The 24,559-nt window shown below is 38.9% G+C and overlaps 1 protein-coding gene across 1 annotated transcript in view; it reads left to right on the forward strand.

Moving 5' to 3' along the window:
• The window catches only part of LOC131585866 (ras and Rab interactor 3-like), a 156,518-nt gene that overhangs the window by 44,849 nt on the left and 87,110 nt on the right, over positions 1-24,559 (forward strand). The window contains exons 3-12 of the mRNA XM_058852518.1: positions 6,558-6,634; positions 7,769-7,843; positions 9,698-9,782; positions 11,284-11,387; positions 12,137-12,211; positions 13,180-13,205; positions 13,869-13,922; positions 14,980-15,122; positions 19,768-19,937; positions 21,065-21,209. Of these exons, the coding sequence (XP_058708501.1) occupies positions 6,558-6,634; positions 7,769-7,843; positions 9,698-9,782; positions 11,284-11,387; positions 12,137-12,211; positions 13,180-13,205; positions 13,869-13,922; positions 14,980-15,122; positions 19,768-19,937; positions 21,065-21,209 (954 nt within the window). The remainder of the gene's footprint in view (positions 1-6,557; positions 6,635-7,768; positions 7,844-9,697; positions 9,783-11,283; positions 11,388-12,136; positions 12,212-13,179; positions 13,206-13,868; positions 13,923-14,979; positions 15,123-19,767; positions 19,938-21,064; positions 21,210-24,559) is intronic.

Below are 24,559 nucleotides of genomic sequence, written 5' to 3' on the forward strand. Positions count from 1 at the left end.
GGCCTGCAGTGAAATCGCCTTGAAGATGCTATTGACATGTCAGACAAAGCAGCCTGTTCTTGGTGTTATTGTGAGGTGAATAAACAGAGTTTATAAGTGATTAGATGGAAAAATTAGCATAAATAATTTCCATCCTTTAGAATTGGAAGAGATTTTTCAGTCTGAGTGGGAGTAAAAAAACCAAAAAAAATCAAAACAGGACCTCACTGAGCTTGAGCTGAGGGTACCAAAAGCTCATAGTGTGATATTTGATTCTCCAGCTTGTTTGCAGCTGGAAGGCTTGCCTGTGAAAAAGCTAAGAAATGATTCTTTTCTGTAGGGATGAAAAGTTGCCTGAAATTTTAATAACTGTCCTTTTTATGTGAGTCACAGTACTGGTTGTTAATCCAGTCATTATCCTTTTCCCAAAAGGCAGTGATCTTGCCAGGGACAACACTTTTTATCTGTATTTAAAAAGGACACAGTCAAACTGAGTCCAAAACCCAGCACAGCCAGAGAGCTCTCTCCTTCAACTGAAACAAGATGCTGTAGATCATAGAAACTACAGACTTTAAGGAAGCAAAAAATTAGAGAAAGGTGGATAGAAAATGTCAAATGTATGAAGCTCAGAATGGGAAACTAGAGGCAAATTCCATGTAGAAGACGCAATTATTTGCTGGTAACTGATGTCTGTAGTTAATTCATAAAACAGTCACGAGGTGGTACAATTTAAACAGTTCACATTATTCCACTGTGTTTATTCAGTCCTGAGAACCAGAATTATTCCACCAGAGCCTGGAAATGACATGTCATATCTGGAAAAGCTGCACCAGGGCTGGACCCTAGCAGTGTTTGAACTGCTTTGTCAGCCTTGGCTCATAGTAGTGTAAACAGAGCTGAGGCAGTATGAGTCAGTAAGTAAAAAAGGGGAGAAGGTGAAAATTATTTTAGTACCCTGGTTTAGGAATCTGATGTGTAGAATAAAAGGATTGGTGTCCCTAGGAGGCGTTTTGAAGACTACACACAGGCTTTGTGGAAAACCAGTGTCCTAATAAGAGAAGATGCTAGAAGGGTTCAGAAATTGTGTGAATGGTCTGGAGGCCAGGGAGAAAAAAACAAACAAAACATGATTCCAAACTTTGTGAACATTTTAGAGTTATTTTGAGGACATTAAAACCATTAACACAAAGGTTACTACATGAAATGCTGCTCTCTGGTTTGAAGATGCATCCTCGTGTTGCAGTACCTGTGTATTCTTGTGTTATCACCAAGTCCTTAGATCAGGAACTGGGATTTCATCATGCCTTTTGAATTTTTGTTTGATAGATAATTCTTAATGTATTTTTTCATTGTTTGACGTTGACTTAAAAGAGTGAAAATACTTTTTTTATAAAAGAGAAAAGAAACTCAATGTTTAAGTCTAGGATTTAATAAGTTCTTAATTCTACTTTTTCTTGTAGCTAATCCAGTTTTGTATAGATATTTTCATAACGATGGAAAGAGAATTTTCAAGCTATTTCATAAATAATGCCACTCTTTACAGTCATATGTGAAATGGATTTAATGATTTAGAGTTGAGTTTGTTATTTGCTTCATAAGCTGCCACTTTTCCATTGCACATGTGACGCAGTTGGGAATCCTCTTTTGGTTGTGCAATGCAAATTGAATTAATATACCAGAGAGATAAAATTTGCTCCTAATTCTACTGTTTTTGAGGTGAGGGGTATGGAGGAGGATGCTTAGTGTGCCTCCTGCCAGATGGTATTTTGTCTGCAAATAGAAAGTTTGCTCTTTGGCATCACACAGTTTTACATGGATGCACAAATGCCTCTTGAAGTAGTTGTGTGGTGTTTCAAATAATTCCATTGCTCTCCGTTTGGATTATTGTTATTGTTGCCTTTTTGTTGCTCAGATAGTATAATCCATGAGACAAGTTTACTAAAGAGTTGTCCCTACAGAAGCGTCCTTGCAGAATTTTTCAAATAAACATGTGTTTCTTTGAATAACCCATTCCTGATTTGCTGTTAGACTGCTGCCTAGGTTAGTATCCAGCAGAAGCTGAACTGAGCATGAGGGAAAATCCACAAGTCATCCTGCTACAGAAAACTGGAAACAGCTGCCTAATTGGAATGGGAGCTTAAAGCTTGATAATTCCTACTTTTTACAGAGGGCATCCTACATGGTCAGAGAACTGTTCTTCATTTCTTCTTTGGTCCTTTTAAGATTTATATGTTACCAGCTTTCATGTTTAAATTTGCTTGCTGAGTGTACTGTTTTTTCTTCATTGACAATTTAGAGTTAAGGGTCTGTTAGCTTGTGAAAAAACAATATCTTTAAAATACTATGGCACATTTATGATTTTTCTGTTGACTATTCAAATCCATTACACCTAATTTAGGAAGCATTATTAAAAAGGAGGGCTTTCATATGACATTTTGTATTTGAGTTAGCTAGTTTCACTGTGATGGTAAGATCTTGGGGCTTGACTTTGTTTCTGGTATTATTACTGCATTGCATAACTGAAGTCAATACTTTCCTATGAGCAAAAGCTATTCTTTTTTCAAGCACACAATTACCATCACAATATTTAAAGTGCACAGGTTGTGCAAGAGGATCAGCTGTGTGTATTATGTCATTCCCTGAGAGTGCCTGCATGAGATCACCACTGTCCTTCTGAGACTGGACCACTTCAGCACCTGAAGTATGAGGTGAAACATGACAGGCGACTGACCCTTTTGACATTCATGGTAAAGAGAATATGGGAGGATGCTTTCAAAGTTGCTAACCATCTTTCTGTAAAAATCTTCCCAGTGCACTGATTTTGAAGAGCAGTATGGGCTAAAGTCACAAATGCTTTAAAAGCAAGAGTAGTTCGAGGACTTACTTATCCTATTCATTGCAACTCAGCTGATACAGGACTCTTGTATTCAGGGAGATGTTGTTGGAAGGAGTGATGGTTTTCTGGCTTTCAATCAAATCTTGCAGCAGATCAGTACAGAACTATAAATTAGCACAATTTGCAGTACCCTGAAGTCTGTTGGAAGTTCAGCTCCTGTTACACAAACTGTTGACATTTTGCTGCTGACACCAGGTAATGATGCATACATTTGCTTGACAGGTACAAAGAAGCTCATTTCTGCACACAGTGATGAGTTTGTTCACTGTCACTGAGGCATAACTACATGTGTATGAACACAACATCAAGCCTGGGGAAGATGAGGATCTGGAATGTGAGAAAGGAATTGCACACAAGTAGAAATACACTTAAACGCAGAGGTGCCTAAAGCTGTTTGCAGTGCTTATAAAAATTCCACAAACTTTAAATATTCAGGCTGGCTTGTGGGTATGATTATTGAAGGGGTAAAAGAGGAAGTATGTCATTCTGTCTTCTGGCCATCCTTCATCCCCTTACACATCTGTTCTGGGTGAGTCTGATGATCAGCAGTCCCTGAGTGCCAGGGTGGAGGGGTAGGCATTGCAATCTGTAGCTGTAATAGGTTCGGAAGGGACAGGGGAGCAAGATGTAGGCATTAAAAGGGGCAGTGAGCTTTTGTGTACACCATGCGCCTAGCCCCCTTCCTGCACAGGTAGAGCTGATTGCACACAGCCTTCAAAAATCTCCAGATCCATTTTCCCTGTGAGAAAAAATGTTAGTTGTAGCGGGCTTGAACACTTAGCAGGTGTTAAGACTTGGCATGTTTGTTGTGAGTAAATCAACTGCTAATAAGGTGAAGAAATCACGTGTCAAGGCAGGTTATAAAACCACAGATCCACGTGGTTGTTGAAATGGTTGTCAGGCTAAGGGGATTGTGAAACTTAACTTCATTGGCAGCCTGCCCGTCAGAGTATGGGTAGGGCATGTGGGAACAATGCTCTCACGGTACCCAGCATTAATCCGCTATCAGCCTACGTCAGGGCAGGTGTCACCAGCATGCCGGGGTTGCCCCAGCTGCTTCGTGCCAGCTCTTTGCTCCAGAGCCATGCAGGCAGCTTATGCTGTGCAGCTGCTCTTGTATTCTCTTCTGAGGCATGCTCTTTGCACGCCTTGTATAGCTCTTTAGCCACAGATGGCTCAGCCAGAGCTTTTTATCAAAGGTGAATCATCCTTTCTGTCATGCCATAATCAAGGATTTTTTTTATGTCCATGACTCAGAGAAAAAGGTGGTGGTGTCCCCTCTAAGTCGTAACTGGATAAGGTGCTTTTGTTTCCCCACTCATTTTGTGATTGGAGAGAGGGAACGAGCTACAGAATGATGGCAATTTCAATATGGACTTGGCTTTCCTGGTGCCCTCCCTTCCTCCTGAGGTCTGTGCTGGACAAGATGAGCTGCAGGACCCATGAATTTGCAACAGTACCAGCAGGATAAATATTTCTGTATTTCTATCTGGTTTTAAGATGATGGGTGTATGTTCCCCTCCCTTTTTTTGGCAAAGGTTAGCCCCATTAGATGTACTGCTCTTCATTTCATCTCCTTCTCCCATCTGTTCTGTCTCTTCTCGGTAGAAACCAAGGAGATTTAGCTCCCACTCAGGCAGCCAGATAACTGCATCTCCCATACATGAGAAAATATCTCTGTGTGAAGCAGAGCAGTGCCTTGCTGTGCACACACATCAGATTGTACCACGAGGGCAGACTGCTCTCCCAAACTCTGATAATGTCATATTCCCTCCGTCAGCTTATACAGATGAGGGAATGCCACTGCCCCCTTCAGTTAAGTGTTGTTGAATTCCCAGACCTAAAATAGGACCCAGGGGAATCCAGCTTTTTCCTGAGTAACCAGATTATCACAGTAGTAGGTAAGAAAAATAAAGGCACGATACAGCTAGTAAATAAAGAACAGAGCATGTAGATAAGGTATACAGAATTTGTAGATGATCATTAGACCAAGCTTATGATTATTTGGATAATAAAGCCATAAAGGCAGCAAATGTTTATACAGTAAAACTGCATACTGTACTTTGGAACTCACTGATAGGTGGCTGTTTCATTAAGGAATAAATCTTGCCTACCAAGCTCCAGAGTTTTGTTTAATTTCCCTGACTTTTAAAGAAGATTTTGAATTGTCTCATTGTGAGAAAAACTGCACCCTATGAGTTCTTTGTGGAGACCAGCATTATCTTTGAGAAAAGCTGTCTTTGTGTTAATTCATGTAATACTATCTCTGTGAGACAAGCAGGTATTTATTACAAGTAGTTATTTATTACTAATGCTTTTATCACCAGAAAACACTGTTATCACTGTTGGTGAAGCAGGACAGTGGGTAGTGAAGCTGCTTTACTTTTGTTTTGTGACTACATGCCTACACTTGTTTTTATTTTCTGGCTCTTACCTTTGATGTCCTCAGGACTTCTGATTTCCTACTTGGTAATAACTTCAGATAAGTAAAATCCCCTTAGAAAGATTAGCAAAATGGTGATTTTTATTCATACTTCTTAAAACTTCAGTTTCTACTAAATTAACCATTTTTAACATTGTACTGTGAATATTATACAGACATCTGAATGAGAGTACCAGGTAGCTTCCCAGTTAACACATCCAGTTTGCCAGGTTAGGGGACAGGGATAGATTCCTTGTGCCATATGGTGGCAGTAAGGGGATGGCACTTCTGGCACAAGCACCTGTGATGGGAGCTGCACCCCTTTGCATCCAATTACGTGAAAAGATCTGCCTCGTGTGCAGGGTCCTGTTATCATTGCTGGAGACTCGGGCCAAGGCTCTGTTCTTTGCTGTCCTATGTGTATTCTCACAGCCACATCTTGAATGGATGAGACAGAGGGAAAAATGGGGCTTGCAATGAGAAAAGGAGTATGTGTATCCTGAATACATCCATGTGGGCATGGCATTTTAACCAGTGATGTAAGAACAACCATATTGTGTAAGATGCCAGCAGCTGTAGATCTGGGTCTTTTCTCTGACAGGAGAAATTTCATTAATGCTTTTCTAGTTACTAATCACTTCAGATAATATTAGTTTTTAATAGGCAGAATTTATTAACAAACACATGCCTTCTGTGCTTACTGATTTTTTACTATACAATATTTAATGTGGTAGGGAATACCTGCTCTGGAAAAATTTTGCTTTTGTCAGCTAATGTAACTGACAAGAAGTTCTTAAAGCTGATGGTTTTTCAGTATTATTCCAGAAGAGTATTCCACTCTCATGGAAGGGGAATGATACTTCATATTTTATTATACTAGATATTCCTATATTATTATATTTAGCAGTGTATTACTACAAGGAACCTATTTGGCTGTTACATGCATATAGGTTTCTGTTGGCATCTTAAAATGTTTATAAAACACATAAAATAGATTAAAGCATTGCTGGTTGCTGCATCTTGACCGATAGTTTGTGAATTATCCTGTACTGTGTTCCTGTAAGAGTGTCAACTGTGATTATACAGTGTGTCAAAACTACAGAGCACTAAAGAAATTCTGAAGTGGCAAGCTGTAATGTAATACATCAGAAGAGGCACTTATGTTTGGTCATATGTTTCTACAGATGCTTCCTTATTTTTCATTCTTCCATTTCTACATGCTGTACATTTTTTTTTTTTAAATGTATGTTTTTCTTTCAGCCATTAATGAGTTTCCTGAAGATATATTTACAAATAAAGAACGTCAGCAAGGAGGAATTCTGCTTCATATCATTGCTGTAAGTTTTTCTCTACTGTGTTTCATTTTTGTTTTCCTTTTACTCAATTTTTATTTTTTAATAAGATTAATCATCATAGTGACCTTACTAAGTACAGTTCTGTATATATCAAGTTTTTAATACTTTGAGTATTTCTAATGCATCCATATGAGTACAATTTCTTAAAAGGTCACACCTTGGGGACATGGTATAGTTGTGGACTTGGTATTGTTGGATTAACACTTAACTTGATGATCTTAAGGGTCTTTTCCAACCTAAGTGATTCTATGGCTCCATGATTTAGGAAAATTATGCAAGTCTGAATTTGCAGCATCTATTCATTCACCCTCTTGGAAATAAAATCCTGGCAGAATGGATCACATGACGTATATTTCATGTTTTATAGACAGAGTTTGGGATTCCTTAGTTGATGACATCAAGCATGATGTGGAAGTTTCCTGAGTCTCTTCTTTTGTGCCTCTGTGTAACAGATGCAATTATAATTTAAAAAAACCCCAAACCAGCCCTGAAGAAATATAGAAAATATCATGTGGAGTTTTATTTCCTATTGTATTAAAAACAAAGCAAGTGAGGCCTGCAGGCTCCAGTTTTTGATTCCCAGCTCAGAGAAAGTAAAGTATAATGGAGTTGTGTTTGATGGACAACAGCAGGATTAAGTCCACTGCCTGGGCACAGCACAAAAAGCTGCCTAAGGCAGTGGGAGAATCACATGAATGCAGGGAACCAGGATCATTCCTAAGTGTTTTGGTTCAGTGATCCATGGCCAGGGTCCGCTTTTACTTTCTATTTAATTAATTGGTCTGATAATTAGTTAAAAATATAGAAGATGCCTACCTAACTTTGTAGCTTTACCTGTTACTTTTCATTATGTGAAATCTGTTGTGGCATCCTGTCAAAGTGTGGTACCTTTCATATTTTAGGGTCTGACAAACATTCTTGTTCTAAATGAGATCTTGCATTCAAAAATCTGGTTTTAAGTCATAACTTTATCAACAGGAAGATTTTTATTTGGAATGGAATAAAAATTGAAGCTACATATTTCTGCTAGTTTGAATAAAGGTAAAAAAATTGCCGTTTTTCCTCTTTTCATGTACAGACAAATCTGAAGTATTCCCTGATTTATTTTCTTTACAGGCTCTTTATATGTTTTATGCTTTGGCCATAGTATGTGATGACTTCTTTGTTCCATCCTTAGAGAAAATTTGTGAGGTATGTTAACAAACTTTATTACTCTTTCAGAAATTTATTTAGAGAATCAAAAATTTTGTATCATCATTGTTCAGAGTTCTTTCCTGTCTTTTTGGCTTTGACCCTTTTCAAATGATTTGACCTTCCCTCAAAAAATGAACCAGTGGTCTGTGCACACTTGTTTCTCTGGTCACACTCAAGCAGAAAAAAACCCAAAGATTTAATGAGATCATATGGTAAAGCCCACTCTTAAATACCTGAAGCATGTAAATAGGAGAGGTATGGGTTATGGATGAGTTGTGTTTATTATTGTACTCCGTGTATCTTGTAGAAAGATATCATAGCTACAAAAATTAATATGGTGGCTATAAAAATCTTATTGCACATCTACCACCATGTCAGCAAGGAGAAGGGAAGTAAATGTGGCCCTAGCATAAAGTGAAAAAAGGAGAAAATGTGTGAGAAAAGTATGTACCTTGGATATGGAATCAGAATACATATTTTATATGCAAAAGAAAAAAGTAACATAATGCCTTTACATAATTTTTGAGAAGACTTTGCAAAATTATGTGTTGGGATACTAATTGAGTTGATTGTGACAGAGTAGAATTTATACATGGCATGTAAATGTTGTATTGAATATGATTTTGGTAAACAAAATGAATACATCATACAAATGTAGATTTTAACTCCTTTTTAAAGACAAAATGAAAATCTCATCTCCTTTTAAACAAGAGTGACCATTTTCTGAAAAACACCTGTTTTTTTTTTTGGTAGCTAGTTTAAAAGTCCGTTTTCCTGGTGCTAAATGTACTAAATACCTGTTGGTGTTACTCAGAGCTGTAAGCTTACACTTATCAGTAGAAGAACAAATAGAACAATAAGGGGGGTGATCAGTAGTAGTCAAATACTCAAATGGGATCTTTTCTTTCGCTTTCCAGATGTTCTGTATTCAGCATGCACCTTAGAAACTCATTTAAGTTACATGAGTTGGTTGTACCAATTACTGGTTATTGATCCTTGATAAAACCTTTACATCTTATCTTATGTTCTGAACATTTAAACAGCTACCAAGAGTTCAGACAGCACACTTAGGTTTGAGCTCCTGCAGCAGTATGAATGGTAATAGATCATATTTGTGTTTATGTTTTGTCAAGATGTGTAGGATGCCATTGTTATCAGCTTAAGATGTTGTCAGGCAAACTGCTTGAAAAATACAGGATTTTTTTACTTCTCCTTTTGTCACTATTTACTTTTCTATTCTTGAAAGAAAAATAATGTACTAAAGATGAGCCTAGAGACTCTCAAAAAGGAAAAAACGCCTCCATAAAACTGTGTTTGTATTTCAGGGGAAAGATCTTCAGACCGCTAAATTGGTGCAGCCCACTTGTGGACCTGCACGTGTTCATGCTGGTCTGAGAACTCTAAGTTATCTATATCCTATTAGAGCTTAAGAGACACCATCATAAAAATAGATCTCTCCACCATACACAGCCCTCCCTGTGTCTAAGTGGTCTAATTCTGTCTGTGTCAGTGGACTCACTTTTTGATTAACACAGTTGAGAAGTGAAGCCAGAATCAAGCCTGCTGTTTGTAGGATTTATTCACAAAGGTTATATTTTTCTGTTACTGATTTTCATTTTTAAATTTTAGAAGCCTTAAGAGCTGGGGAATTGAATGACTGTGTTTAGAGTTACAAAAGTAAATTAATGAAAACAATTTGAGATGTTTACAATCCTTTTAAATCTGCAGAGATACTTTTCTTTAATCAGCTCCATGTAAGCCACAATTGACTATTCATTTACATATATAACTGTAGAACTCCACAATGTAATTACAGTAGCAGTACTGAAATTACTGATTGTTTTCTTCTAGAAACTACATTTGAGTGAAGATGTTGCTGGAGCCACATTCATGGCAGCAGGGAGCTCCACCCCAGAACTGTTTGCATCTGTTATAGGTATGGAGCCCACACACAAGCTTTTTTGAGATCTGCTGTTAAAGAATCAGCAGTAGATCAAGCACAGGAACCCGTTCTTCTGACAATTAATAATCAGCAATTGCAGCTGTCAGGTAGTCTGTGGTTCATGGTATAATTAACTACTCAAAATATCTCATGAAACTGTGAGTCTTCTCTCAAAACACCGAGAGGAATGTCTGATTCTGAACACAGGATGCAAAAGAAGAGATTTATTGAAGTCCCTTGAGAAGTAATTTGGTATATTTGGAAATAGATTAAGAGCAGCCCTGAGGAGAAAGACTTGGGGGCGTTGGATGATGAGAAGCTCATCATGATCTGTCACTGTGCAGCCAGTGTGCACTTGCAGCCCAGAAAACGGACTGTATCCTGGGCTGTACCAAAAGCAGTGTGGCCAGCAGCTTGAGGGTGGTGATTCTGGTGATACCCTGCTCTCCTGAGACCCCACCTAGAGGAAGAGATCTCTAAAGGACATTTAATTCATCTAGAGCAGCGACATTTCCAACTGGATCAGGTTGCGAAGAGCTCCATCCAACCTAACTCTGAATGTTCCCAGTGGTGGGGTCATCTTTGTGCCAGCGTCTCACCACTCATTTTAACAGATTTAGTCCTTTTATCTAGTCTGAATCTACCCTCTTTTGGTTTAAAACTATAACTCCTTGTCCTAGGGGCCCTAAAAAGTTTGTCCTCCTCTTTCCTGTAAGATCCCTTTAAGTGTTGAAAGGCTGTAACAAGATCATCTCAGAGCCTTCTCCTCTCCAGGCTGAACAAACACAGCTTGCTCAGCCTTTCCTCAGAGGCAGCCACCCCACTGCTCTGCCCTCAGCTGTCCCTCCACAGCAGCCCTTGGCAGCAGCGCTCCAGCTGTGGCATTTGTCCAACCAAATTTCAGTAATGACAACTAAGTTGTAGCTTTCTAGTAGCTTGATGGCCTAAATTTGATAAATCTTTAGAGAAGCCCTTGTAGGCTTTATCCCAACTGACATTTTTACAAAATTTAGGGAAATACTGCCCAAAGGAATGCACAATAACCTCACATTCAGCTTCTTGAAAAGCAGTGAGTGTAAGCCTTCAGGCTCTCTTTAGCAATCAAGTATCTTTATCAAGTTATCTGGTTGCTCACCTTGGAGAAGGATTTCTGTGCTTTAAATTCTGTGCTTCTGGTGTGACTGGAGATGTTTTATGCTCATTTGAATGGACTATTGCACAGCTAAAAACTAAGCTGTGAACCAGAGAACTTACTGTTGAACTAACAAGTTGAGAAATCATTTACTAAAAGTACATCTGTAAAGGTTTTAAGTCACTGCTGAGGAGCTGCTAGTTAGACTAAAAGCACAAATTATCACACGGAGGAGGGGCCCTTAATTATGAAACGTGTTTTGGTTAATCTTTGAAACAGTCTCTACTTTTCAAGTAGTACATGTTCTGAGTGACCTGAAATTAAATGGCAGAGGTAGTTATGTATGTTTTGCTCCCTCTGCAGGTGTATTTATCACTCATGGAGACGTAGGAGTTGGGACCATTGTTGGTTCAGCAGTTTTCAACATCCTCTGCATTGTTGGTGTCTGTGGACTGTTTGCAGGACAGGTTAGTAAGATACTTGTCTTTACATAGTCCAATTGCTTACAATTCAGATGTTTCCATGAGCATATATTAAAAAAACAAGAAAAAAGGCAAAATCACAGACAAAAATGGCATTGTGAAAAACCTCAAGGATTGGGAAGACTTTACAAATAGTGAATGTTTCCAAAATGTTCACCTGTGGTGTCAGCACTCTAAACATGTAGCATACAGAGGAGACTGGTTCCTCTTCATACAGTACTGCGTTTGCAGTCAACTGATCAGTGGCATCTGCTGATCCTTCCTGGTACAGTCAAAGAATCTGGGACTCAAACATGAGATTCTCCATTTACTCAATAGATGGTTAAACTGTTTATTGTATGTTTTCAGGTAGTAAGTCAAATATATCCACAAAATAAAAGGGATGAAGAAAAATTGATTTGCTGCAGTACAATGAATTGTACTTTACAATTGAAATTATGACCAAATCAAGTATCGTTAGTAAGAAATGTATTTCAATAACGGAAGTTTCTATATGATTTTTATTACTGATGCTTATTATAGATCCATTGTCTAACTGAGACTGATACTTCTTCATGGTGGCATAAAACTCCATTTGGTTTCAGAATTGTTTCTAATTATAATAATAATTACTCTGCTCACACACCTATTTTTATTTTATTAAATACTTATTCTAAGTTATTTTAAGATAGGGGCCTTTTTGTTTGTTTTTGAAATGCCATATTTTTGTTAGCTGAAGGTATGGTATTTTTCAGGTGGTTTGTCTCACCCAGTGGGCTGTGTTCCGGGATTCTGTGTACTACACAATATCTGTGATCATACTTATTGTTGTAAGTAGTTCCCTTACCAGTTACTATGTTTCATTGCCTGAATTTTTGGAGGACCAAAAAATTAGCGTATTGATACATGCTGGCAAGTGATTATTTTCCTAGCTAGTTTCTAGTGGCATCTGTAAGTGAGGGCTGAGCTCCACAATGTTGTATAAATATGAAAATTTCATACAGCCCCATGGAATATGTGCCTACCATGTCCATCAGTGTCCATTCATTTTGTACCTAGGGTTTGTAAGTTCTTCAGTAGGATACTGTTATGCAGAGCACTCTTCCTCAGACTTAAGAGACTTCTTGTTGTGGAGGTGAAAAATTTTGAGCTACACATTTATTTTAAATAGAGAAAGGTGGCTGTTTCTTGCTTCTACACAGTAATTTTATTTCAGATTTGGGTAAGCTTTTCCATGTAGAGCATATGTCAGATACCACTTTGTTCATCTACAGCAGTGTAGTAGCTCCTGAATGTACACATTAAATGTTTCTGGTGGCAAGGCTGGGAAGAATCCACTCAGTCTGTATCTTGCAATACAAGTGGATCACTAGCTGTGTATTCAGTAACAGCAGTTACACAGGGTGCATTAAAATGTGTGTAACCACTTGATCCAAGAGGAGAAGTGTCTGCCTGTTCTGCTAAAACTAGTCCAGCTGTTAGAAGCACTAAAGAATCAAGTTTTTTTTCAAATAAGTGACTTTGCTGTCATTTGCACAGCATAGCATGTGGGTACATGAGTGTGTATCTGTCTCTCACATGCTTGCACCGTTTCCCTTAACAGTACTTGAAACAGGCCTTGTCCACAAGGTTTGTGTTTTGTGAGGGACACAATCCATACAGTGAAAATTCTTGTTAGAAAGGGTCAAAACTTGAGTAGGTCTGTCTAGATATGGCTGATACTTGCTGAAGAAATTTGGTTGTTTTTTGAGATAGATTAGAGAAATGGTCAATTTATATTTCCTTTTTTTCCTTCTAGTTCATATATGATGAGAAAATAGAATGGTAAGTTGTGTAAATAATTCCATGCAGTTCTGTATTTGCCATGAGGCTCATCAGTAAATACAGCTGTAGTGTAATTTGCTTTCATTCTACACACTGGGACTATGAGCTGGATTAAACACATAGGAAATGTGGTTTTTGTTTGGGCTTAGTTTTTGTGATGGTCACAGAAAACTAAAAGAAAATGTGATAATCAGGAAACAGACTCTGTGGAAGGCCTGAAGATTCCCATGTGCAGAGAGGGAAACCAAACCTCTTCTCCTGTGTTAATGTTTATGGGGATGCCAGGTGTTCCAAAGGCCACTCCAATGTAAATCCTAGTAGATCATAGGCACCTTCTAACAGTGCTCTCAGAGTGCCTTGCCTGTGCTTCAGCAGTGAAATGACAAAAGGCCTTGGTGTTGCAATCCTCAGAGAGTAGCTCTGGTTTCAGTCTGCATGGCACACTGCTGAAATACATGCATTGCGTTTTATTTGCATGTTTATTGAAACTTGAGAGTCTGCTTCCCCTCTCATTCTGCTGAGACACCATCTATTCTTAATGATGTGAGTCCTGTGTGCGCAAATGTGACTTGTACCAGATGCTTAAGGCACACCCCTACATAAAACTTGTAAAGAGTACAGCTGTTTGAATAGTCTTCTAACACTTTTTTCTGTCTTTTTGAGGTGGGAAAGCCTTGTACTCATCATTATGTATTCATTCTACATACTTATCATGAAGTAAGTACTTCTTACTGTGTCCTTTGGATGCTGACTGACCATCATTCTTTTGGTCTTGTTTTGTCCTTGGCCTTTCTGCCTGAGGGTAGTACAGCCAGTCATGATTCTGTGTAAGTTCTGCTGGGTTCTATGCTTAACCACTTTAATTCTAGGTTTGTGATCAATCAGCAACAAATACTTCCATGTATCCTTTTCATAGTGCACAGAGGTAAAGTAGCTTTCAGAAAAAGTTGAGAAAAATGTCATTTATACAAAGGCATATGAAAAGTTGCAGGGTACCCTGGACTGTAAACACACATCATGTCAGCTTTTACATATACTTTGTACTCCCTGGAGAACAAGGTCAAGGAACATTACACAGAGTGCTAAGCATGTATTTATCTTCAGACTATCTCATACCAGGTTGTTTACTCACATCTTCTTCTGTTGTGTCACTGCCTCTGACAGGAGAGTCAGAGGTCTGACTGTTACTGCAAGTGTCTGTGAGTCCACCCTTCTATTGCAAGTTGCTTAGACTTGCATCCCTTGGTGCCTTCCCCTCACAAATCACCCTGTTGGAACTCCCTTTTCTCCTACATCAAGTCTTAGCAGAGTTCATTGCCAGCCCTCTTAGATACCACCCTAGTGCTAAAATAGATACATGCTGTCTTTAGAGGGGTTTGGTCAGCATTCCCAGAAATGCCCCAAAAGCCTCCCACAGGGAACACAGTACTGAAAGAAACAGTGAGGTGAATTGTGAGCTGATGCAGGAGGAAAGAAACTGCTGTAGAGTGAATGTCCTGGCTCCAAAATCCACAGTTCCGGCATCTTGCCTTCAGTAAATCTGCTCTAGTGCCTCTTTGCAGTTTGATGTATGAGAGATAGGTGCAGTCCTTGCTTTCCCATCAGCTTGCCATTGAGTTGGAGAGTCCTTTCTCTTCACTTCCTGTTAGTTGTCAGAGAATATGCAACTAGGCTTTACTGCTTGCCTGAATAAGTTGTTCTCAGATGGCTTAAAAGTTTGCCAAGAAAATGCAAAAAAATCCAACCTTTTTAGACCTTTCCTTCGCCCTTTCAGGTACAACGTGAGGATGCAAAATTTCTTCACCCTTAAAAGCAAGAATGTTGGAAATGGTGACACAGTCAACAATGAGCTGGAAGATGGTAATAAATGTTACACCTCTAGTTGTGATGACCCATCCATTCCATTACTATGGAAAGGTAAGGCTGAGCAGACAGGACGTGGAAAAAGAGTAGCTCACAGGATATCCTTTCTATTTCTTTAATGAGGATAAAACAGTGTCACTATTCAATTGTAAGCAGGGTTAACTTGATAATTCAGCTGTCAGATTTCCACATTAAAAAAAATATATATTTTTTTTAATATTCTGAAAACAAGCTGCTTTGCACATTGGCAATTTTACTCCCTTTTTATCTCCTGTTCAGTGATGAGCTACAAGATTGTGAAAGAAATATGTTTCTTTTACCAAGAAGGCAATTTTCACTTAAGAAATCTGGAATGAGAAGCTGAGATGTGGATGTTGAAGGAAAGGACGAGGCAGATCAGTGGGCAAGAGGGGTTATATGTTGAGTTCAGACCCTCAGAAGTCTGGTTTTCTCATGCCTAAATAGTCTGTATACATTAGCAGACACATGTAATATCAAAAAATGCAGGTTCCTTGCTATTTGTGTCTTTGTCATAAAATAAAGAAGATGATATCCAGCTTCTGGTACTGAAATTAAGAAAAAATACCTGAGTATTTTTGGCTTGTTTTCTAAGCCAGTTTTCATCTTTGTCTTATTTCTCTTCTCTCGCATTCTCTCTTTTCTCTGTAGAGCCAAATCACTCCACTTTCAAAGCACAAGCCATGTGATTTAATGAGCACTTGGGCTGCTCTTAACAAGTGAGGTCTCCTCTGTTCTTTCCAAGCATCTCCTATTCTAGGAGGCTGAGCTCATCAGCGATGTTGGTAGCATTGGAAAGATCCTCGTTTAATAACAAATAATGCCGAACAGGAACTTAGAGCAGACTCAGAGAATCCCACTCTTTTCTGCTTTTAGTGTTTAGGCTAGGATTTCTTAAAGGCAGATATAGGTAGTTACAGGTTTATTCAGTGACAGCACACTGCTGCTCTAGTCCTAGATAAGGTGATTAGACAATACTCATTTAAAATTATTGCTCATATGACCTTGTAGCATAACTAAATGAGGGTGACTTTGAAATACCTGTCATTTTATAATGAACTTTTGGCAGCATTGTCTCTCATATAGTGAGTTCTGTCACTTCGATGTGGATTTGTGTTCATGCAAGGTTTCACAGATGCCACCTGAACTCAAATGGAGACATGGGAAAAGGGTAATCCAATGGAACACCACAGATATTAGTGGTTTTTACTTTTTAGGAGTTTGGGTTCTGAGGTCATCTCCCAGCAGGCTCTCCTCTCTAGCCCTTGTGGTAAACAGACAATAGCACTGAGTGCTTGCCTGTCCACCTGTTTCCTTTTCAAGGAAATTATTCAATGATTGGTGAAGAACATGGAGAGAAGAAGCAAGGAAGCTCCACCAGCAACTGTCCACATCAGATTTCTTTTCTGATTTTCCCCTCAAAGATGCCCTGATAGTGCAGTTTCAGTCAGATGCCCTTTGCCTTCTCCATCACCCATTACACAAATACACACTGCATTGGAGAGGCAAGTGCTCAAAGAGCAGGAGTGTGGGTACTGTCGTAGGCAAATGTGGCAGGGATGAGAAGGTACAGAAAGAAGAAATTAAGGATTTGGAGTGAGCAGTGGGAGGGGAGGATGGCAGTGTTAGCCTAACTGCTTTATGTGTCAAGATGCTGTCCTAGAAAACTGTCACATGGCTGCCTCTAGCTTCTCTCCTGTTCTCTCAAAATATGCCATGACCCATCAGTGGCTCTCTCTTAGTTGACACATGCTGGCTTCACAAGCTGGGCTGCATTTTCCCCACAGCAGCTTTCAGAAAGGAGCACTGCTAATAGCAAGGAGAGAACTGGGGCTGGCCTCTGCCTTGCTTTCAACCACTGGTTAGCAGCTTTTAGGATCCACCAGAAAACCTCTCTTGGCTTCACCAAGGCGTGGGTTTGACCTTAATCTGATTTTCCACAGGAGGAAAGCCCAATTATTTCCCATAAAGGAACAGTTGCTTTGGGTGAGGAACTTTGTTTCTAGCAAGGATAGTGTTACTCAGGGTGCAGGTAAAAGGTGTAACAGTGTATAGTGGTTTAGGACACACTGTAAAACTCTTTCATGCTTGTAAGGTTCATTACTTTCAAGGGCTTCCTGTGGTACAATATAAAATCTTTTCATCACTCAAGTTTGAGAAAGAAAAAGGACAGATTTCACCGTAAGAAAAATTTCATTTCAGGGGTGAGTTCTGCAAACACAGGTAAAGGCAAAATAGATGTACTTTGTGAATACTACTCCAATTTTCAAAGTACAAATTTGTGTTACCCTTGACTTTTATTATGTTGACCCAAATTTCCACCAGGTGGCATGGTTTGACCCCTGCCTGAAACCAGAAATTTTGGACAAAAGTGAATTTCTGAGGGACCAGGTTTCAGAGCTAAAGACATCCAGAAGCTTTCTGTTGATTTTGACAGGGCTGTTGGTGATGAGCCTTTGGTGATGAGCAGAAAGTTTGTTGGAAAGAAAAGCTTTTCTCAGATTTTTTTTTTTTTTTTTTTTTAAGAATTATCACAAATTAAAAGTGCAAAATTATTTTCTCCTTTTCACATTTCTTAAAACAACTTTTAGGGGGAGTCCATACTATATGGGGTAAGATACGTATTTTTACAGACACAGGGAGTCAAATTGAAAACCATGAAAATAATAAAGAGCAATGTGCTGCAGTAATTCAGAATAGCTGCAGTTACTTATATGTTTATTTAGCATGAGGTATTCTACATCAACGCTGAGTTTTTAATTATGGTACTTTAATCAAAGCTGAGTGTTTGCTCACTGTCTTCCTAGGGCTCTAAGAAACAGATTCAGAATAACTTCAGTGCTTCCACGTTCTTCATGTCACTGTAAGATGAAGCATTTTGGTTAATTCTTTGGAGGAGCTCACTTGCGAGCTGTTAATCTGATGAGACTGTTAATATCTGGTCTTTTTGCCTTACCAGCATTGCTGTCAAACATTTCTTTCACTTTAACGGAAGCAAATGTTATGTCTATGTGGTTGACTCCTATTCTGTGAGGACTGATTCCTAGGAAACCTGTCTGGCTGAGCATTACTTCACAGAAAAGCTGCTGCACTCCAAGGGTCACTGGCGTGGACGTGCTCCTTATTTGCATCATCAGCCACAGTATTCAGAGAGGTTAATTTGGTTTAGGTGTTGGGATGGAGGAGGATAATTGCTCCTTTACATTTAGCAAATGTAAAATTACTAGTACTTCTATTCTGTACTAGAGGTGTTAAGCTGCCAGCAAAAGTGCAGAGTGTTTTCTTTGAGTAGGGCACATTCTTTGTGAAACCAGAGATCTTATATTTATGACACTTCAGGTGACCCCAGTGTACTCACTGAACTCATTTTAGTGAAACAGGGCAAGACACTCAGATGCTGAAGGGTAAAAGTTACAGATGTCTACTGGTGATTTACAGGATTGCTGGTTTTTCCTGTTGAATCATTATGGAGGATGTATTTCTTCACCTGCAAATATGCTAGAAGATGCTTGAGACAGCAAAGCCTTTATTGCACGATGTGACTTGGATGCATGCATGGATCCAGTCTTCCTGAAAAACAAAAATACTTCAACACTGTATCAATGCGAAAGAGTAACAATATAGGCTTCTGTGTGTTTAGAACAGGTCCTTTTTAATTCCATTGTTTGAGTTGAATGTTTTCTTAGATTTCCCTTGCTTCCTGACTGGAACCATGCACTAATTATCTTTCACTTCTACCTCCTAAATTCTCCTCCTCTTCCTAATGTAAGTAACAATGCAAATGGGGAGGGAGAGGGGGAGGCCAAGCTAAGCAAAGCAGAAAATGAGCAGCAAATAATTTTTTTTTCTGTATCTATTATTATATGTAGCAGTTAATATTTATTATAGTCATGTATGTATTTTCTGCCCTGCTTTCTAACACCACATGGGTATGTCTCCTGTCTGCTGAGCCTTGCTCTGCTTGCTATGTGTAGTCTGTAGCATTTGTGAGAATATTGGTTTGTTGGTGAGCTTCTGAAGTCCTTGCCTGTACTTGTATTGATTCCAAATAAAATTTCGTCTCTACATGTGTTCTCAACATGGTAGAACTTTGTTAACTTTGTAATCTTACACTTGGTACGGGTTCCTTTATATTAACAAAGGCTTATTTATAGCATAGATTTGTTCTTGACAATTGTTTTTCATCATTTCAAATCTTTTCATGTGAGAGATACTGGAAATATTCTGTGAAGGTAAAGTTAAGATTTCCAGAAGGAGTGAGCACAACATTAGGACCTTCTGGATGTGCAGCACCTTGATCCAGTGGAATAGCTTTAGAGGTTTCAGGAGTGCTGTCTACACTGCCGCAATGCAAGCACTTCTAGAGAAGGGGTACAAAACTCGAGTGGGACATAAGCAAAGAAAACTGGTACTACATCATGAGCAGCTGGGGAAAAACTGCTCCCACTAACCTGACAGTGGCTTGGTGGCTACCTTAGTAGAGTGAAATCCCTTTCCAGCATGTGATCTAAACAAAGCACACAACTGATGAGATTCACCAGGCTGCAGAAATATTAAAGGAAAGTAACTCATAAATTCAGATTAATATTTCCCCCACTGAGCCTGAAGAGACCTGACTCTGGATGATGGGACGCATGGTAAGGTCAATTACACTGCTAACTCTGTCCATTGTGATCATTAGTGAAGGGGATACAGCAGTATGGCAAAAACAGTGTTGTGATGGTGGATGAGATCATCTGCTCCAGTCCTCCCAAATACCGGTTCCCTGAAGCTGGATTGCGGATTATGATTACGAATAAATTCGGACCACGCACCAGAATGCGGATGGCAAGCCGACTCATCATTAATGAGGTATGTTCATTAGGAAAACAGAGAATGACCATGAGGCAGAGGGGTTACCAAAGAGCTGTGCTCATAGTGATCCTGGAATTTAGATTTTTCCATGTTCCTGCAGTTGGGCTAGAGCTGTCTTTCTTAAGCAGGTATATGAGAACAGATTTGAAGACTGATTCCCAACTGATGATGCTGCCTGTTTTAATGGGAGGACTGTCAAAAAGGAGGGACTACCTTATCTCCCTAACAGAAGATGTTTATTTCAGTGTGTGTGTGTGCATATGTGCACATTTAGATTTTATTTATAGCAGAAGAATTGTTTTTGATTATTACAAAAGTGGTCAGGTTAAAAAAAGGGATAATTGACAAGGCAGCCAAAATGCTTAAAAACTGCTCTTGTATTATTAACACTTCAGGATCCCTTCAGAGATTTGCTTATTCTTTAGTATTCACTGTAGTCCTCAAAAATGGCCCAAAACATTTTCATGAGGGGAATTTGCCCTGGACTGTTTGAGTTATCTCTTGATATTGTTGTGTTGGAAAGCAACAATCTTGATACTGTATTGTGTTGGAACTGCAGCAGTTCTTATACAAGTCAGCAGGGCCAATTACGAGCTTCATGTACTTGGATAAGGGCAGCAGGGATTAGTCTTGCTTTTGAAATTAAAAACTGAAGTTCAAATTTACCTCAATGAATGGAGTTAAGGAGGGAGAAGAGTTGGATCTGAGAAGGAGAGCTTCTGGATCATGAGTCATTCATAAGCCAACTCTAATTGTGCAGAGATATCTTCAGTGTTACCATTTGATTAAGGTGCTATTGCTGGTTTGAGTGGGAACTGTTGAGTAAAAAGTGCTTTAGAATAACTACATTGTTTAAAACATGGTGTGGAACAACAGATATTGGAACATTCTCTGTCATGGCTTGAAGATTCCTGCCAGTAATTTTGAAGTGGATGGTTAACCTTGTGAAACCTGATGAGGACTGGTAGGCCACTACCAGTCAATATGTTTGTTGTTGACTGGAAGGAAAGCTTTGAGGAGAAATTCAATGGCTCGTGTGACTGGGGCTGGACAGAGAGCAAAACTCAGATTTTGCAAAGTAAATACTTTTTGAACTATGACAGTTTTGTGTTTTGACCCTGCAGCGTCAGCGGCTAATCCAGTCTGCCAATGGCTCAAGCAAAGCACTTCAGAACAGGAGACAGGAGAATATCGAAAATGGAAACATCCCTGTGGGAAACCAAGTGGAGGAAAACGAACAGGACAGTCTAACTCCATTTTCAGTGCCAGGTAAGGCTTACTTTCTAGGTGTTTATAGTACTGGGAAAGAAGATAATTTAAATGCCAAACACTGGGTTGTAAGAAAGACAACATAAAGGGGAGAGAGGAGAAAAGGGATTGGTTTGACTGTCTGAAGGATGGATTTGCTGACAGTAAAACTGGGCTGGAGATTGGGTGGCTGAAACCAGATCTTAGGAAAGTGTTTTCCAGTCATCACAGACAGCCATGGTAGAAGTGCTGATTTGCCAGAGGTGAAAGGAAAGCAGGAAAGGGAAGTTTAGATTGAAACATGTCAGAATGACCTGGTGAGAACTGCGCTGTGAGTGGTTTTGAAGTCAACAGTTAATAATGACTTGCTGGGAATTGCTAGGCCAGATGCACCTTGGTGTATAAATATATAATCAATTGTTTTAGTGACTGTAGCAGGGGAGGCTTCTTGGATGAAAAGTAAAAAAATATTTAGGGAGAGAAAGAGTGTTTATAATTGTTAGAATAACTGTATGCAATAGCATTCACCATTCAAAATGATTTTGAAATTCTTTAGTGTAAAGAGCTATGTATAACCAACCTCTTGTGCTGGTGCCCTTAGCACGTTGCAGGTTGACTCTTGCCCAAATGCTTTGGAGATTAGATAGCAAAGATTAGGTCAGCCCTCACAGACATGTAGTCTGTCACATAATTACTGTTTAACATAAGTATTGCTTGGCATGGATAAATACCACATGCAGTGAAAAAGAAGGATTTTCCATGTTATATCTAATTTCTTAGTGATCCCATTGCTTCAGTTGCTGTCATTGTAGAAGAGATGTTTGTGATTGAGCAAACATTGAAGTATACTATGTGAAGAATAGATGATACTGTATATTTTCCTGTGTTACTGTGCTCCCACAGGAGCTTTTTGCAGTCAGCAGTTACTGATTGGAGTGAGGAATGGAAGCAAACTAATTCACTGAAGATAGGCCCATTAGGTGGGCTTCTGTTTGTTCATGAGATAGTGAAAAAAAATATTTTTACTGTATGGTGAACTAACAGGATCAGAGTCAGCAATGTGCTTGTGTATATGAGTGCATTAATGATAAGAGGAGTAATAGTAATAAAAACAACATAAATTAATAAACGACTTCTAAAAAGGAAAAATGTCTCCCCAAGCCATCTAAGCATCATCAAATCCTAGAATCATTAAGGTCGGGGAAAACCTCTGGTATTTGTGTGAGTGCAGCCGTGACCCCGACGCTGCCACGTGCCCGCTAAAGCGCATTACCAAGCGCCAAACCTGTGCTGCTTTGGAACTGCCAGAGACAGAGATCCCACTGCTGCCTTGAGCACTCTGTCCAGCACCAGTGCCACCTTTACATGTGTTGGCAAGGAAGACTTAAACTGAGATGGTTTTTGGATACGAGTTTTGATTGGGGTAGTGCAATCATGCATTTCTTCTTACATTCCAGGCAGCTTTTTTATGAATAAAACATAGATAAATTTCAGATTAGAGCTTCCTAAGTGTGTGACATTCACACACAATAGACAAAAGGCTTTGAACTAAAGAGGGAGTTATTAGTTATGTCACTGGTCTTCTTTAAATGCATTTTTTCTGCACTTTTGAGAAAGTCTTTAAAGGTAAAGTGAGGTTTAACAGGCCAGAGTGGAACCACTGGTGATTCAATTCATACTGAATGGAGCAAAAGTTCAACATGAGCTCAAGAGAGTTGTGTAGAAGGGAGTAAGTGATTGTATAAAATCCTCATCATTATCTTCATGTATTGCCATTCCTGTTGTCTGGAGTTGATTGTCCATTGGTTGGATTCTCATTGCTCAACTCATATATTCTGACTGAGAGTTATTTCATTATGCTTCCAAAAGCACCATTTTAATAAGTTAGGTGAAAATGTGAGAACCCAGCATCATGTTTTGTTGTTGTTTCAGTACTGTGGCACAATCAGTAGCCTTAAAAAATCCTGACATTTAAAACTGGCTTCAGGGAAAAGGTAGTTTGCAGAGAGTTTCCAAGAATCCCCTCTGGTTTTCTTTGATATGTTTTCAGTCCAGGAATAAGGCACATACATTTTCTAAAGATCAGAAGTTCGTGTATTTTTGCAGTGCTGTAAATTGTTCTATGAAGAACAGGCTTTCAGTTTTCAATGCCACTTTCCAATTCAACTGGTTGTGGTGTCCTAGGTAAAAAAATCCACTCTTGTATTTTAGGAGCTGCAACTGCAATGGCTGTGAGTTGGCCCAACCCCTTTTTTTGTGCTGCTTTGTAGTCACATTTTTTAGCCTAATTTGGGATTTGATTTTCTTTCTTCAAATTGCATATTCTAGACATTTTTGCAAGAACAAGTTGGTTTTTTCTGAAACAGACGTAAATGTAAGTGAAGTATAAAGTTTCATCTCTGAGTGATTCACAGTTATTATTTGTCATCTCAAAATGCGTCTTTTGCATTTTGTTCTTTTTTTATCCTCTGTCAACAGGAGTGCTCAGCAATAAGTGTAGGGCTTTAGCAAGCAGAAATAGTGAATATAGTTGTTACATGAAAACAGTCTCAAACTGTTTCAGCATATATCCCCTTTGTCAAACATCCAGAGATACTCACTCCCGGGTGTGGGTGTGGTTCAGGCTCATCCTGAAAAAGGAGAAAACATACAGTTTTTATGGAAACTGCGTATGATATCATTCAAACAGCCTTTGCCTTTGGCTTCTGTGTGGGAAAAACACATTTTCTTTAAAAGAGGAATTCCTTTCTTGACCTAACCTTTAGACTATGATGATTATCTCCCAAGAGAAAGGCTCATTTCAAACTTTACAGTTTGATTACTCCACAGTTGTTTGGAAACAGGTCTTAAACTTTTAAAAAAAATCCCACAGATCAGAATAAAATAGGACAAAACTGGGCAGGCATATGTTGACAACAAAATGGTGTGTTAAAGCCCTTGCATAGCTCAGTGGTCTTTTAGAGCCCAGACTCAGAAAAGCACTTCAGTGCAGCTCTTAATGGATGCTTAAATCCCTTCCATTGTCACATGTGCAGCACCCTTTAAAATGCTCTGTGATCTCAGCTCCTGATCATTTCACAGGAATGAAGAACTACTTCTCTTACAGAATTGGAGCACGGATGCTTTATATAAAGTCATGATGGTGTTAGCTAAAACAGGAATAATTCCTAGAGCTAAAATGAGATGGCAATAAAGGAGATTACAATCCTATCCATTTTTGTTTGGATCCAAAATACAAAGATAACATTTAGGATAGAAGCAAAAAAAAAATTAACATGAACAACATTTAAAATGTTTGTACTTGGTCAAAGCAATTGTTTATCTCAATATTCTGACTCCAGACATGATTTTATGAAGAAGCCTGTGAAAGA

This window comes from Poecile atricapillus, chromosome 1 (assembly GCF_030490865.1).
Source record: "Poecile atricapillus isolate bPoeAtr1 chromosome 1, bPoeAtr1.hap1, whole genome shotgun sequence".
In the NCBI taxonomy this organism is placed as follows: Eukaryota; Metazoa; Chordata; class Aves; order Passeriformes; family Paridae; genus Poecile; species Poecile atricapillus.